The sequence below is a fragment of the Neoarius graeffei genome, chromosome 15 (assembly GCF_027579695.1).
Source record: "Neoarius graeffei isolate fNeoGra1 chromosome 15, fNeoGra1.pri, whole genome shotgun sequence".
In the NCBI taxonomy this organism is placed as follows: Eukaryota; Metazoa; Chordata; class Actinopteri; order Siluriformes; family Ariidae; genus Neoarius; species Neoarius graeffei.
This window is the reverse complement of record NC_083583.1, coordinates 38,236,447-38,253,462: the sequence shown is the minus strand read 5'-3', so window position 1 is coordinate 38,253,462 and position 17,016 is coordinate 38,236,447. Positions and strand designations below refer to the sequence as shown.

The 17,016-nt window shown below is 40.3% G+C and overlaps 1 protein-coding gene across 1 annotated transcript in view; it reads left to right on the top strand.

Annotated features, from left to right (window-relative positions):
* lmnb2 (lamin B2) overlaps positions 1-16,582 on the top strand; it is a 39,249-nt gene extending 22,667 nt beyond the window's left edge. The window contains exons 7-12 of the mRNA XM_060941274.1: positions 1,115-1,335; positions 4,903-5,128; positions 9,021-9,128; positions 9,579-9,698; positions 12,382-12,480; positions 12,572-16,582. Coding sequence (XP_060797257.1) covers positions 1,115-1,335; positions 4,903-5,128; positions 9,021-9,128; positions 9,579-9,698; positions 12,382-12,480; positions 12,572-12,613 — 816 coding nt within the window. The 3' untranslated portion in view covers positions 12,614-16,582. The remainder of the gene's footprint in view (positions 1-1,114; positions 1,336-4,902; positions 5,129-9,020; positions 9,129-9,578; positions 9,699-12,381; positions 12,481-12,571) is intronic.
* Positions 16,583-17,016: the final 434 nt, after the last annotated feature.

Below are 17,016 nucleotides of genomic sequence, written 5' to 3'. Positions count from 1 at the left end.
CAGTGGCTACATACTGTCATCTTGCATTCTCACGTTTCTCTCCAAGACGTCTCCCTATTTGGCCGATATGAGCCTATTCCCCGAGTGAGTTGGTACGGTGGCTCGACCCCGTAGAAAACTTAAAGTTCGGATGAAAGTTAGTTGAATAGGTTACTGACTTGTAGGCCTACATGTTACCTGCCTGACGCGTGCTTCTGCCCAACTTGCACGACAGATTACTTGTTGAAAAGGCCCCTTGGATTAGATTGGCCGCGAGCAGATTGAAATGCATGTTAGAACGCTCTCACCTTTTTTGTAAAGCGTCTTCCAGATCCGAATGGGTAAGGGCAAGTGAAATGGTATAAGGTCTTTAATAAAACTCAGTGTGTGCTTTGACGCATGCATTCGGCAATTTAGGTCGTTTAACAGAAGCAGCAGTCCAACCTTGGAAACCCGCAGTCCTCAATGTCACCACACACGCTGGCTTTCGTTGGGTGAATACCCCAAAGGGGTATTCCTCATTCGATGACGTAAGTGATATCCCACACACCCATGTCAAACGTAATTGGCTAAGACATCTGTCAAAAGTTACGGAGTTGCATTCCTCAAGAAATATTACGGTAGACCAAGATTATAACATTGAAATGGCATGTTTATTATCACGTAACAAAATGTTGTAAACAGTATTATAGAAATAATTTCATTCATTCATTCATTCATTCATATTGTTTCGGTAGAAAACTATGCAATGCAAAATCATTTAAACACCAGAAAACCAGAAAAGTGCTGGGCCTCAAGATTCTAGATAGAACGTTCGGACGCTTTTTTTTTTTTTTAGACCCCGGCGAGTATTCGGAACCGGCCTTTATTTGTCACAACACGCGCGTACACCCGGCCGTTAAAGGGAACTCGGCGGTTAATTGGAACTCGGCTATTATTTGGTATTTTACGGTAATATGGCAGGTCTTCCATTCTCTTGCACAAAACTGGACATGATAAATTGCAGGTCTCCTTGCTTAAACATCAGACGCCTCATTTGAGATGCATGGTCTCTTGTACACTGATCACGTTCTTTAGCTGCACTTTCCCTCTTGAGTGCAAAATTGTGTGTGTGTCTGTGTGCTGAACCTTGCAGGCAGCAGCAGCAGAGGAACGTGTGCGTGAGCTGGAGGACTTGCTGAACAGTGAGCATGATAAACACCGCAGAATAATGGATGGCAAGGAACGCGAGATGGCTGAGATGAGGGACCGCATGCAGATGCAGCTCAATGAGTATCAGGAGCTGCTGGATGTAAAGCTGGCCTTGGATATGGAGATCAACGCCTACAGGAAGCTGCTGGAGGGAGAGGAGGACAGGTGAGTTTCTGAAGTGTGAGAGCAACATACAGTGCATACGCAAGGTCTGCATACCCTTGTTAAAAACTGTAGGTTTTTACGAAGTGAAAAAGAAAATCTAGATGCATCACGTCATATATCTTTTTTCACTTTTAATGTCATGAAGCAACCAACAAAATTCAGGTGAAAAACATTTTAGGAGGGGGGGGGAGAGAACAAACTTAACCTCATTGCACAAGTGTGTATGTCCTTAAACTAAGGGCCTCTGCATGCTCTTGTGACAAGGCTTTCGCAGATAGCTTTTCGCAGACAGTTGTAATTTATCGTTGAGCGGGGAGTAATAGGCGTGCACGATGTTATTCACCGCCACAACGCAAGGGGGCGCGAAATCGCTAGGAGTAGTTGGTGGGTGTGGTTAGTGGAGTGTTTATCCTCCGGTTACTTATAATGACTAGAACTGGAGTCGTATAGATGTACGTACTTCCTCACTTCCTCGATCAACCGCTCTTCGTGTTGCTCCATCTTCGCTCATGTTTTTAAAAATGGCGGTCGTGAAAACAAACCAAACCGGGAAAGTAGGCAAGCGGAAGTGCGTGTACAGCGGATGTAGAGTGGACCAATCAGAGCCCTCTTGTCTGCGACGCTGTCTGCGAGGCTTCTGCAGTGGTCACAATTTTTGGGAGGTGCGCGTAGAGCGTCTGCGAAGGGGGGGGCTACGCAGACGCCATCTGCGACACCATCTGCGAGGACTGCGTTGTCAGCATAAATTGGCCTTAAGAATTTGTTAAAGTACCTTTTGCTTGTAGTCTTTCTGAGTAAGAGTCTACCAACTTGGCATATCTTGATGTGGCATTCTTATTTCAAACTTCCTTGCAAAAATGCTCCAGATTGGTCATTGTGAGGCAGTCCCAGTCTCCAGTGTACAGTCCCTTTCGCCTCCTTCCACAGGTTTTCAGTAGGGTTTGGGTTCTGACTGGCCGAGTCCAAAATGTTGATCGTCTTCTGAAGCTATTCCTTTTTATACTTGGATTTGTGCTTTTGGTTATCATCTTAGGTGAAATCTTTCTTCAGCTGTCTAACAGAGGCCTGGAGGTTTTGTTCTAAGATAGATTGGTATTTGGAGCTATCCATGATTTACTAGTATTCTTTTGATTTTCATTAGCATCCCAGCTATAAAGAAGCAGCCCCGTATCATGATGCTGCTGGCACCGCTACACCATGCTTCGCTGTGGGTATGGGGTTTTTCAGGGGTTTTTATGTTGTATAAAATTACTTCTACGTTCTAGTAATTGGTTCCCTCATTTTAAACATGCTCACAATTCAACTACAACGACAGAGTTAATAGATATTGTGGGACTGTATTAGTAAAATATGGCCACGATAGATATTTCATTCTTTCCGTGTCATGAGCAGGGCTCTCTGTAGTTAAGCACTATAAGGTGAGCTCGTATGGGCTGTACAGTGGCAGTCACTGCACTACAGATCTGCTGTGAATTCTGGATCGTGTGAAAATGTTGAGCAGTAATATTCTATGGACTGTTTCAGTTTTATTTTGCCCCAAGTTCACATGGGCAAAATGGAACGAGGCTGCGGTTTAGATAGCAAACATAACCTTTGACCGTTTACTGAAGTTCATTTTTCACACTGTCATTTGCCTTGTGTGCTAGCTCGTCTCTAAACAAATGGACATGCTACATGAGCGTGATCCTTTTCCCCCCTGATTGGGTATGCAGTGCCTTGAAAAAGTATTCATGCCCCTTGAACTTTTGAACATTTTTCCACCTTACAACCACGAACTTAAAAGTTTTTTATTGAGATTTTATCTGATGGACCAACACAGAGTAGCACATAATTGTGAAGTGAAACGAAAATGATAAATGGTCTTCAAAATTTTAAACAAATAAAAATCTGAAAAATGTGATGTGCATTAGTATCCAGCCCCCCTGCGTCAATACTTTGTAGAGCCACCTTTTGCTGCAATTACAGCTGCAAGTCTTTTGTGGTATGTCTCTACCAGCTTTGCACATCTAGGCACTGAAATTTTTGCCCATTCTTCTTTGCAAAATAGCTCAAGCTCAGCCAGATTGGATGGAGTGTGTCTGTGAACAGCAATTTTCAAGTCTTGCCACAGATGCTCAATGGGATTTAGGTCTGGACTTTGACTGGGCCTTTCTAACACGTGAATATTCTTTGATCTAAACCATTCCATTGTAGCTCTGGCTGTATGTTTCGGGTCATTGTCTTGCTGGAAGGTGAATCTCCTTCCCAGTCTCAAGTCTTTTGCAGCCTCCAACAGGTTTTCTTCCAGGATTGCCCTGTATTTAGCTCCATCCATCTTCCCATCAACTCTGACCAGCTTCCCTGCCCCTGCTGAAGAAAAGCATCCCCATAGCATGATGCTGCCACCACCGTGTTTCACAGTGGGGATGGTGTGTGCAGGGTGATGAGCAGTGTTAGTTTTCCGCCACACAGCGCTTTGCATTTAGGCCAAAAAGTTCAACTTTGGTCTCATCTGACCAAAGCACCTTCTTCCACATGTTTGCTGTGTCCTCTACATGGCTTCTTATGCCTGTCTTTCAACAATGGCTTTCTTCTTGCCACTCTTCCAAAAAGGCCAGATTTGTGGAGTGTACGACTTATAGTTGTCCTGTGCACAGATTCTCCCACCTGAGCTGTGGATTTCTGCAGCTCCTCCAGAGTGATCATGGGCCTCTTGGCTGCTTCTCTGACCAGTGCTCTCCTTGCTTGCTCTGTCAGTTTAGGTGGATGGCCATGTCTTGGTAGGTTTGCAGTTGTGCCATACTTTTTCCAGTTTTGAATGATGGATTGAACAGTGCTTCTTGAGATGTTCAGAGCTTGGGATATTTTTTTATAACCTAACCCTGCTTTAAACTTCTCCAGAACTTTATCCCTGACCTGTCTGGTGAGTTCTTTGGTCTTCATGATGCTGTTTGTTCTTCAGTGTTCTCTAACAAACCACTGAGGCCTTCACAGAGCAAGTGTATTTATGCTGAGAGTAAATTACACACAGTAGGACTCTATTAACTAATTAGATGACTTCTGAAGGCAATTGATTGCACTGGATTGTATTTAGAGGTATCAGAGTACAGGGGGCTGAATACTAATGCACACCACATTTTTCAGATTTTTATTTGTTTAAAATTTTGAAGACCATTTATCATTTTCGTTTCACTTCACAATTATGTGCTACTCTGTGTTGGTCTATCACATAAAATCTCAAGAAAAACTTTTAAGTTCTTTGTTGTAAGGTGGAAAAATGTTCAAAAGTTCAAGGGGTATGAATACTTTTTCAAGGCACTGTAGATTCTCAGTGTGTGTTGGGTCAGATGAGTGAAGCATATTTAATGATGTCCCTAGATGGCAGCATTCTTCACTATCTTATATTAAAACAGAATTGTGCCCCAGGGTCTGTCAAAACGGTTATACTTTTTGTTGTAATTGCAATCGCAGCTTTGCAACAATGAATCATGCAATGGTTTTTAGTTTGTATCATGAATTTTAAAGTGGACAGAGAGCTTTCAGCTGTATCTGTGTTTAAATCAAGTGTGTGTGTGTGTTCCTCCACAGGCTGAAGCTGTCCCCTAGCCCCCCCTCACGGGTCACTGTTTCCCGAAGCGTGGCCGCTAGCAGCAGCTCCTCCCGCTCGTCCCGTGCTAAGAGGAAGCGTGTGGAGGTGGAAGATGAGACTCCAAGTTTTCATGTCAGCCAGCATGCTGAGGCAACAGGCTCAATCAGTATTGAGGAGCTTGATCTTGAGGGCAAGAGTGTCACCCTCAAAAATAACTCCAATAAGGTGCCATACTTCTCACACACACTCTCCATTTTGTAAATGAGCCTTGAGTTATAGAACGCTACTGTATAATGTACTTTAAAATCAAGGCAAAATTAGGTTGGCTTAAAGTGTTTGTCTATTGGTGTAGGAAAATCTTTTGGATGGTTTTCTGCCAATAACATACTGCGACAGCTTTACTTAATCGTGTGTGTGTGTGAGAGAAATATATATAAATAAAAAAAAATTTTTTTTCCCTTTTCTTTTTGCACTGTGCCTTGGCATCTGCCTGTGACGATCATGTTGATGCATTTGAGATCAAACGGTAAATAGCCATATTTGGGCTCACTGTAGTAATCCATATTATGTCAAGAACCGCTCATCTACAGTGGTGTTTGGAAGTTTGTGAACCCTTTAGAATTTTCTATATTTCTGCATAAATATGATGTAAAACATCAGATTTTCACACAAGTCCTAAAAGTAGATAAAGAGAACCCAGTTAAACAAATGAGACAAAAATATTATACTTGATCATTTATTTATTGAGGGAAATTATCCAATATTACATATCCGTGAGTGGCAAAAGTATGTGAACCTTTGCTTTCAGTATCTGGTGTGACCCCCTTGTGCAGCAATAACTGCAACTAAACGTTTCCGGTAACTGTTGATCAGTCCTGCACACCGGCTTGGAGGAAATTTAGCCCATTCCTCCGTTCAGAACAGCTTCAACTCTGGGATGTTGGTGGGTTTCCTCACATGAACTGCTCGCTTCAGGTCCTTCCACAACATTTCGATTGGATTAAGGTCAGGACTTTGACTTGGCCATTCCAAAACATTATTCTTTTTTTAACCATTCTTTGGTAGAACAACTTGTGTGCTTAGGGTCGTTGTCTTGCTGCATGACCCACCTTCTCTTGAGATTCAGTTCATGGACAGATGTCTTGACATTTTCCTTTAGAATTCGCTGGTATAATTCAGAATTCATTGTTCCATCAATGATGGCAAGCTGTCCTGGCCCAGATGCAGCAAAAGAGGCCCAAACCATGATACTACCACCACCATGTTTCACAGATGGGATAAGGTTCTTGTGCTGGAATGCAGTGTTTTCCTTTCTCCAAACATAACGCTTCTCATTTAAACCAAAAAGTTCTATTTTGGTCTCATCCGTCCACAAAACATTTTTCCAATAGCCTTCTGGCTTGTCCACATGATCTTTAGCAAACTGCAGATGAGCAGCAATGTTCTTTTTGGAGAGCAGTGGCTTTCTCCTTGCAACCCTGCCATGCATGCAATTGTTGCTCAGTGTTCTCCTGATGGTGGACTCATGAACATTAACATTAGCCAATGTGAGAGAGGCCTTCAGTTGCTTAGAAGTTACCCTGGGGTCCTTTGTGACCTCCCCGACTATTACACACCTTTCTCTTGGAGTGATCTTTGTTGGTCGACCACTCCTGGGGAGGGTAACAATAGTCTTGAATTTCCTCCATTTGTACACAATCTGTCTGACTGTGGATTGGTGGAGTCCAAACTCTTTAGAGATGGTTTTGTAACCTTTTCCAGCCTGATAAGCATCAACAACGCTTTTTCTGAGGTCCTCAGAAATCTCCTTTGTTTGTGCCATGATACACTTCCACAAGCATGTGTTGTGAAGATCAGACTTTGATAGATCGCTGTTCTTTAAATAAAACAGGGTGCCCACTCACACCTGATTGTCATCCCATTGATTGAAAACACCTGACTCTAATTTCACCTTCAAATTAACTGCTAAACCTAGAGGTTCACATACTTTTGCCACTCACAGATATGTAATATTGGATCATTTTCCTCAATAAATAAATGACCAAGTATAATATTTTTGTCTCATTTGTTTAACTGGGTTCTCTTTATCTGCTTTTAGGACTAGTGTGAAAATCTGATGATGTTTTAGGTCATATTTATGCAGAAATACAGAAAATTCTAAAGGGTTCACAAACTTTCAAGCACCACTGTAAGTCAAGAGAAATGACAGTCCATCATTACTTGAAGACATTAAATATCTTTTAATGAATAAAAATGAAGAAAAATCTTTGGATTAGGCATGTCCAAACAATCTGTCTGCGCGTGCACACAGTACCAAAAATAATAAGCAAAAATGTCAGAATCTCTTTCATTCAAGAGACACCACATTCATATACCTTTTTATTACAGTGTATTGCTGTGATTTGTTTTATTATTATTACTGTTGCTGATGTCAGTGTGTAATTTATCAATTAAACTTTTATAGGTAGATGTATACATGAGAAACAAACTTTTATCTGTTGTTATTTACTATCAGTTGTTTCAGTGATCCACGTTAGAGCTTGGAACGTATCCCTGCAGATATGGCAGTCCTGCTGTATATGTAAAAATGAAATCTTAGCATGTAAAGCATTTTCTGAGGTAACCACACATGAGTGTGGCTCATGAAATTCATAAAAATGCAACATAAATTACAGGAACAGTATATTAAATTTGTAGTTGCAGAAGTAAAAATCTACTGTGGATCCATTTCTACTTCTTTGTTAAACCTGATGCACTTTTGTGAGACCTCTTTGGAATAAACAATGTAAAATAAAAATGGAATTACTCTTGTAGTAAGCAGAGGTGGACAAAGTACCCAACTTCATTACTTAAGTCAGAGTACAGATCCCACTGGTCAAATGTTACTCCGATACAAGTGCAAGTTGTCCAGTCAAATTTTTACTTCAGTTAAACTGCTGAAGTACTTGCCTTTAAAAATACTTAAGTATTAAAAGTACATTTTCTGTCAACGCATTGTTGTATTATTGCTACAACGCTTACAAAACCTAATGCCGTTACCAAATACAGAAATGTGAATTCACAAAATGAACGCATGCTGTGCCATAATGGTGGTTTAACATTCAGCTAGCTAGTCAGTGAAGCGCCACCTGACATGCTAGCAAACTCTTCAAACTCAATCATATTGGGTAGCTAACGTTACTAGAAAAATATTTCTATATTCTCTTTGTTTGGCAAGATTATGCAAAAACATATATTTCTGAAAGGACTTCAGATGAGTTAATGTTATTCATGTTAGCGTAACTCCATTTTTACATGCTAACTAACAGTGTCCAAGTTAACTAGCTATGTGTTAACGTTAGCCGTGGACAAGGCGATGGCAACTTGGGCAAATCCATAGAAAGTCATTTGACTAACCAGACTGCATAGCTATTGCAACGTTATCGCTAGCTCTAAAAGCACAGACAACTTCATTGCAAGCTTTCTCTTGGAATAAAACGTTTATATACCTCAATATGCTTCCGCAGGTTGGATAGCGAGTTTTTGTAGGCCGTGATGTGGTTCATTTTCAGCAAACATTTAAAACAAAACAAATCTTTATTCCTTTCAGAAAACTGAAACATGGGTTCTAGGTATAGCCATGGGTGCATGCGTTCCCCAGAAGAACCACCTCCTTCCATTCTGCCATTGACTGATCGTGTTAAATAATGCTGCGGAGAAATCACGGAACTTGATTTTATACAGTCTATGGATGTGACGTGACCCTAGTGATTACTGATAGGCTGTCTCACCTGCGAAAAAACAATCACATTTTAGAAAAGAAAAAAAAAACATTCACTTTCAAAGCTGCTTTATAGTAATGAGGACCTTGATAGAAATGTAGTGGAGTGAAAAATACGATATTTGTCTTTCAAATGTAGTGAAGTTCAAGTCGTAAGTTTAAAAAAAAAATACTCAAGTAAAGTACAGGTACTCAAAAAGTGTACTTAAGTACAGTACTCAAGTAAATGTACTTCGTTACTGTCCACCTCTGGTAGTAAGTAGGTGATGATAAATAGATATTGATGGCTATATCTAGCATTGCTTGATGTTTATCTGAATACTTTATGGAGCAGTGTTTACATGACTTCTGTTTCAGGATCAGTCTCTGGGTAGCTGGCGGCTAAAGAGGCAAGTTGGAGAAGGAGATGAGATCGCCTACAAATTCAGCCCCAAGTTTGTTCTTAAAGCAGGACAGACTGTGACAGTAAGAAGACTTAGTTTTTCTCCAACGGCCTTCTTTTTTTTGAGTGTTGTATGTTTTATTACATTTGAATCACCATTAGGATTGGTAAGGGGTAAAACAAGTAATCCAACAAATAACATCTACAGTTACATAGTCACAGTTAGATAAAAGAATGAATAAATGTGGTGTGGTTTTATTCACTGTAATGTGTTTTTGTGCTATAAGTGCCTGATTAATAATTATGCCGAATTAAGATCTCATGGTGTTCTGTTGGTTTCATTAAATGGTCACATGTTTCTTAGCTCACTTTTTAGTGTGTCTATAGAAGGAGAGGATCTGCTTTGTTACTGATGGCAGACCGGTAGCACCTAGAAAAGACATGAACTGTCTTTTGATAGTCCTTTGGTAGAATTGAAAGTGAGCCTACATGTTTTATTTTGGGTTGAAGTCTGGTTTTCCTGTTGTGCACAGGTGTGGACTGCAGGTGCGGGTGTGTCTCACAGTCCTCCCTCAGACCTACTGTGGAAGAGCCAGAGCAGTTGGGGCAGTGGAGATGAAACCATCACCCTGCTAGTCAATTCAGATGGAGAGGTACACACTATCATGTGCTCCACTGTTTAAAGAGTATCTGTAGTGAATTTTAATTACTAGCTACTTCAAAAGATCACGTATGATACCAGCGATCCCGTCATGTAACATTCGTCATAAGCTCTTGTCAAGTACACGCGAGTTTTAAGTCACTGCTCCAACAGTCAGGCATGGTCAGCGATATGTTGCCTCCTCATGGGTTGTTCTGGCACCGGTAGTGACGCACAGTTGTTGGTTTGTCCGATTGTCTGGGCTGCAGTGGACTGGTCACTGACTGCATGTTGCAAACACCAGTCTAAGATAACACATTATCAACCGATCTGCTCATAAGAAATTGAAGAAAGATTTACACTTACTCAAGCTGATCTTTGGCTGGATGGAGTCGAAGTAGTAAAAAAAAAAAAGCGCCGTTCATCATCAGTGTCACAGTTCTCAAGATTGAACCGAAGCGCATTAAATCCACATGCCATACGCTCAGTATAATACGTATTTATCACAAAAATACATGCATGTATTTATTATTTTGAAAACCCACCAGCCGACTGATCTGGCACTACAAGTTTTACCTCCAAATATAGCCCTATATTCACTAATCCCTAATGGGATGTCAGAGTTTATCCTGTTTACGGTGGGCTTTCCCACCGCGAGTGCAGGTAATTATCGTGCTGTTACCATCCCTGTGTCTGAAATCGCCTATTCATTCCCTACTCCCTATATAAGGATTACTATATAGAGGACTATATAGTGAGCTCATTGGTAAAATTAAAAAACGTTTTCGGACACTAGTCCGTCGCGCTGGTATTTACGTCATTACTGTCACGCAATTAAAACATGCCAGATCAGTCGGCTGGTGGATTTTCAAAATAATAAATACATGCATGTATTTTTGTGATAAATACATATTATACTGAGCGTATTTCCCACATTAATCAATACAAAGCACCTGCATCTTTCAGTTTTTTTTTTTTTTTTTTAAATCAAGGCTGAATACTTTCTTCTTTGCCGCTGCCTTTTATTAAATCAGGTTTGAGACTTTTAATTTGATTTCTTTCAGCACAACCGCAATGCCTTATGGGGATATATTGCTTGGTTAGTGACCATTGGTTGTACACTACTTTTCGTGATGCATTGTGGGATACTTTGAGTGCACTATATAGGGTGTAATAATCCTCACTACCGTTTCGGACAGCACTACAAAATGGCGCCCCCACTATATAGTGCCCTATATAGTGAGAAGGGAGCGATTTCGGACACAGGGCACGTGAATAGTCTTTTGTGAATGCGGAAGTGCACACTCTGGTGTGACCGAGTAAGGTGGCAAGTTTTATATTTCATCTAATTTAGGTAATTTAAAAACTATAATATTACATATCCGTGTATCATTGAAGTGCCTTCAGGAATCGTGACGTTTTGTCATCGCCCTGCCCTAATTTGAACTTGCGTCCCACTCTGAAGGGGCATACACATAGGAAATGATTCACCCATCACTGAAAGTTTGTCGCTAGGGCAGTCCACATATAAAGGGATTTGCTCATCACCCAGACATTTCAGGCTCTCGTTGCCTCGGTAATCTTCTTGTATATATCCCACCCCCCAAATGAGTTCCATGACAAGACTCCATCCTGCAAAGCTGATCTGTCGACTCCTGTGCAAGAAAGTTGGAACCTGATTGATTGAAGAATCTTGTTTTTTGTTCATGAAGTCAGTGCCTCAAACAATTCAAGCGGTCATAAAAATCTGAGGTGGTGCAACAAAGTACAAATTGATTTTTTTTTTTTTTTTTGGTTGATTCCATAACTTGTTCCTCATTGCTGAGTGATTTCCATAATTTTTTTCCTCGACTTGATCAGAAAAAAAAAGCCATTTATTTGCAACAATTGAATTTGTTTGAGGTGTTTTACAAAGCTAGGATGTTCAGCTGTTAAACAGAAATAGCTTTGTCATGTCTGTGAAATTATAATAATCATTATTTATTTATTTATTTATTTATTTTATTTTTGCGGTGCTATGAAGTAAAAAAGCGGAATGAAAATCCTCCAAGAGTCGTGATTCCCTGTGTTTTGCCAGGGGTTATATTCGTGAGATAGCCGAATCCCCCCTTATGGATGAATAATGAATAGTATAGTGCATGAATGGTGATTTACTATAGTCATGCGCTTTGACTTTTTTTGTGGAATCTCATGCAACTCTTTTTTTTGGGCTTTTTTCACCTTTATTGGATAGGACAGTGTAGAGACAGGAAATGAGTGGGAGAGAGAGATGGGGAGGGATCGGGAAATGACCTCGGGTCGGAATCGAACCCGGGTCCCCGGATTTATGGTATGGCGCCTTATCCAACTGAGCCACGACGCCCCCTCATGCAACTCTTGACGAGCACCCATGTCTCCCCACACAGACTTAAAAGCCCTGTTCTACACGCCCACATATGTGTAGTTCATTGTTTTTCACAGTCCTGAAGGACCACCACAGTGAAGCACTGTACATACTGGGGTTGTGGCGGGGTTTTTTTTAAAATAAAGCTAGTAAGTGTTTCAGGACTGTAATTAAATGTTAAGTCTTCACTTGACAAATTTAATAATACAGATCCTCTCCAGCCTATTTACAGACTTATTTAAATACAGAATGAAATGATTGCCTGTTTTGAGGTGGGAAGTGCCACAGTTTAACATCATGTTTTCTTCTGCAGGAGGTGGCAAAGCGAATGGTCACCAAAAGTGTGGTAGAGATGGAGAATGGAGATGATGAGAATGGAGATTTTGGAAATGAGGATCTGTTCCATCAGCAGGTGAGGTGCATTCCTGTGGCAGTACTTGTTTTGTTTTTATTTTATTGAAGTATTTGTGCAGTTTGGTGATTTCAGAGTATTTCTTTTTCAGGGCGATCCAAAGGCCCGATCCAGAGAATGTGCGGTCATGTGAGGGAGCTTCATTCACCACAGTATTTTCCCTTGATTGTTCCTTCAAAGCCACTACTTTTTATATTCTTCAATCTACAAATCCCTAAAATCGTTCCCTCCCTTCCTGCCAGTGTGTGTCTGGCATACAGTTTTTATGGACCTCATATTTTAAAGCCAGGTAACCATGAACTGTACATCAAAATTTTTTAATTGCAGTTTATCAATGTCTTTATTTCTTCATCTTTTTGATAAGCATCAAATGGAAGTTGGGCAACTTCTGAATACATGCCTCACTTCCCCATAATAGAGGTCTCCACAATATCACAGCAGGAAATGATTTATTATTATTTTAAGTATCGTAGAAGGTAAAAGAGCTGCACGTTGATGCAGTTGTGTGTGTTGCCAATTGGTTTGTTAGGTGGGATGAGAAATGTTTGGGACGCTTTGCTTTGACTCATTACGTAGTTTATTGTACGTTGAAACTGACAGTTGCCGCTTAGCTTGTGTATTTTTGTTTTCTGCTTCATCGTACAGATAAACAGGGTGGAAAAGGAATGATGGGAGATTAATCATTTCTGTAATAAATCCACAAAACTTTTTTTTTTTGCTTAGAATGCTAATGAGAAGTCATGTGTCACTGATAATTGAAAGTGAATAATTGAAACTTCGGGCATTTTAGGAATCTCCTTAGTCTAATGGGTACTGGAATTTTTTTAAAGTTATTTATTTTTCTAAAAGTCATACAACTGGGCCCCTGGCTTCTTTTTTCCTAAGTATCCTCTGAAATCATGCAAACTAATCCGCTTTTGTGCTGTCCGATCAAGAATCTCAGCAGAACCGGGCCTCAGGCTCACTGCTGATGAGAACAAATGAAAGATGTGTGATGTGTCAGCACATCACAACTGAGGCTGATCTGAAGGATGAAAAATGTTCAGAAAGTTCTGAACTGCTATTAATATTGAGCTGAATGTTGATCAAAACGTCCAGACCAGACATTTTAATCTTAATCATAATTCACAATGATTTTCAAGCAAATGTTTACATATGGAATAAAACACAGTAGGGTGTGCTGTTATGAGAAAATGATCAGCCAAAATTATCCTGAATTGATTATTTTCAAAAAAAAAAAAACACACCCTGAATTGTTTTATTCCTCTTAAACCAAAACCACAAAGTGTAATCTCATCTGTCCCATGGTGGACAACTGTGTTTTATTTGTTTGTTTGTTTGTTTTTTACAAAGTACACACACTGGAGACTCCTCGTATAGATGAGAGATTAAACACGTTACAGGAAACTTCATATTGGTGATTTACATGGGTTTTTTTTCCCCCTCTTCGTAAATCCATTTATACTCAGCAAAAATAAAAACTTGACACTCATTATTTTTCAAATAGTGTTTAGAAACTTTTCTTGAAAGAGTTCTTGTTGTGCATGTTCTCCCCGTGTCCGCGTGGGTTTCCTCCGGGTGCTCCGGTTTCCCCCACAGTCCAAAGACATGCAGGTTAGGTTAACTGGTGACTCTAAATTGACCGTAGGTGTGAATGTGAGTGTGAATGGTTGTCTGTGTCTATGTGTCGGCCCTGTGATGACCTGGCGACTTGTCCAGGGTGTACCCTGCCTTTCGCCCGTAGTCAGCTGGGATAGGCTCCAGCTTGCCTGCGACCCTGTAGAACAGGATAAAGCAGCTAGAGATGATATGAGATGAGTTCTTGTTGTGATTATGGTTAAATGCATTGTCAAGGGCATTACGTCACACATTCATTCTACTGGTCGGGCCTACATAGCACGTGCGAGAGCACTGCACGCTAAAATCACGTTTCCACGTGACACAAGTGACGTGACTTATTGATACACGTGCAATTGATCTCACGGTAGCAGAGTAGAGTGTCATCTCAGAAAAACAAGGTTTTATGGTTAATTATTCGTTAATTTGCAATGCCACAACTGTCAAACATTCAGCATGAACGTGCCATTGGCATGCTGAATACGGGAACATCCGTCACTGACGTTGCAAGGGTTATGGGATGCAGTCGACAGACCATCCATAATCTCCAGACACGTCTCCATCAAACTGGCACCACAGCCGACCGTAAGGAACCCTCCACAGAACTTGCAGGAGCTTGGTGCCATGTTGGTACAAATATGGCGGCGCATTCCCCAAGCTGTGTTCAGACGCATCATCCAATCCATGAGGAGACGTTGTATCGCAGTTGTGAACGCCCATGGAGGACACACCCGATATTGACATGATTTCATTAAGTTGTGACTCTCAGTTTTTGATCATGGACATTGTCGTCGCATTTCCGGTGGAACCGATTCCATGACAAACATGATCTGTATGCTATAGCATCTTTAATGACAAGATAATTGAATACAATCGTTATTTCAAACCTATTTTCCAAAATGTTCAAATTATTGACTTTGAAACGAGTGTAAAGTTTTTTTTATTTTTGTTGAGTATATGTGGAGTGTCTGCCATACGTGTCCCTGTGTAATTTGTTACCATAGAAAATTTATTCGAACGAATCAGAACATGAATATAAACGTGTGCTTTGAATTGCAGCCAGCATTACCGTCATTGCTGCTGGAGAAATAATTCGACACCATCTGAGCAATCTGATGTAATCAGAACCCATGTGGTATAATGCAAAACTTGTTTCTCAAGATGAAGCCTAGCAAGTAGTTTGGCAGCAATGGTTAGATTTTTATTTGTCAAAATCTAATTTGTCAAATTTGCTTAAGGTATAGTGCAGATTTTGAGCCACTGCCAAATATTGTGATATTAAATGTTAGTACTTTTCCACCCTGTTCATTCAAATGCAGCTGTTATACATTATGATTTGTAAAAGCTCATCATGTGTGTCTGTGTGTGTGTGTATATACAAAAAAAATTCATTATTGTAAAATGTTAAAATGAGGTTTTTCAGACAATTAGTACACAGTTAATATTTTTCTACAGTTTTAATCACTCGGGTATGGGGCTGCAAATAAACCAACCACTCTCAGCACCAGCTTTAGATTGCTGTTGTGCACTGGCGGTGGTGAGGGAGGCTGAAATTAGCCTAATGTCCACCAGCACAATTTAAAAAATTGGATGTGATTTTAGAATATGACAGAAGTTTTGAAGCTGATTTCTCAGGACAGTTAAAACCCTCCAAATGAATCCCCTTGTGCACAGGAGGGAATCCCGGTGGTGCTGAGGTGGGCTTCATATGCATTTTAAAGCAAGATGAATTATTAAACATGGGTGTAAATTATTAGCTGCAGGTGATATCAGATACAATCTGTCATTTTAATATTGGCCTGGGAACCTGTTGTTTTATTATTATTATTATTATTATTAGGCTGCTCAATGGAGCACTTTGCATATTGAACCATTTTAATGGGACTTTGGAAGTCAGGTTTACATTTTTTTTTTTTTTTAATTTTACAGTGTTTTTTTTTTTTAATCGAATCTGTGATATTCTCAGTGTCACTGTACGGATTTCATTAGGATGAGTGGACAAGTATGCATTTGTTACAGGTCCTCTGAACTAATAAAATCAACACGCCTTTTTTTTTTAAACAACACTCCATCTGTGAATAGAAATCTGAGCTTATTTTTTAGAATTTAACACTGTTGGCCAGAGTGTGTGGCTTTTTTTTTTTCCTTTCTTCAGGTTTTAATCGACTTGACTGTGATGTGTAACAGATGACAAGCACTTCCTGTGTTTTTTGCGCAGCACTGCAGGATATTAAATACAGTAATGGTCTACTGTATCACTGATCTGAAACAGCAGTGAGGAGCCACAGACTTGTCTGTTAAGTTTGAACCATTTAAAATGTGAAAAGAATGAAATTTGAATTGACCAAGGGCAGGGTGGGGGGGAGCATCTCGATGATCTGAGGAATGAACGCAGACAGCAAGCAGGCCAAATCTCTCAACTTTTTACTTGTGTGATTTGTTTTGTATGCATAATACAATAAATGTTTTGCATAGTATTATCAGATTATGACTTTTTAATCATTTTCATTGTCCCTTTCACCAAGTGCTTTATTCTGGTTAGTGTCATGGTGGAACCCAAGCCTTTACCAGGAAAGCTGCAGGAGGCGGGAATTCACCCTGGATTGGATGCCAGTGCACCATGGGCACCACACATACAGATGCACACTCATACACACATTCACACCTAGGAGCAAGTTATCTTAGCCAATCCACCATTACTGCCATGTCTTTAGGAAGTTGCAGGAAACCAAAGAACCATGAAGAGAACCACGTGGGCATGGAGTGAAAAGGCAAAATGCAGAAGTTACATTGTGAAGATGGTTGAGTGGTGACAGCCAGTAAGATTCGTACTGAGTTCTGTTTGCATGCTGCTGGCAATAGGAGTGTAAAATAATGCTACTGTAGCTGTTAAGTGCTTCAAATATCTGTATCTGTGCA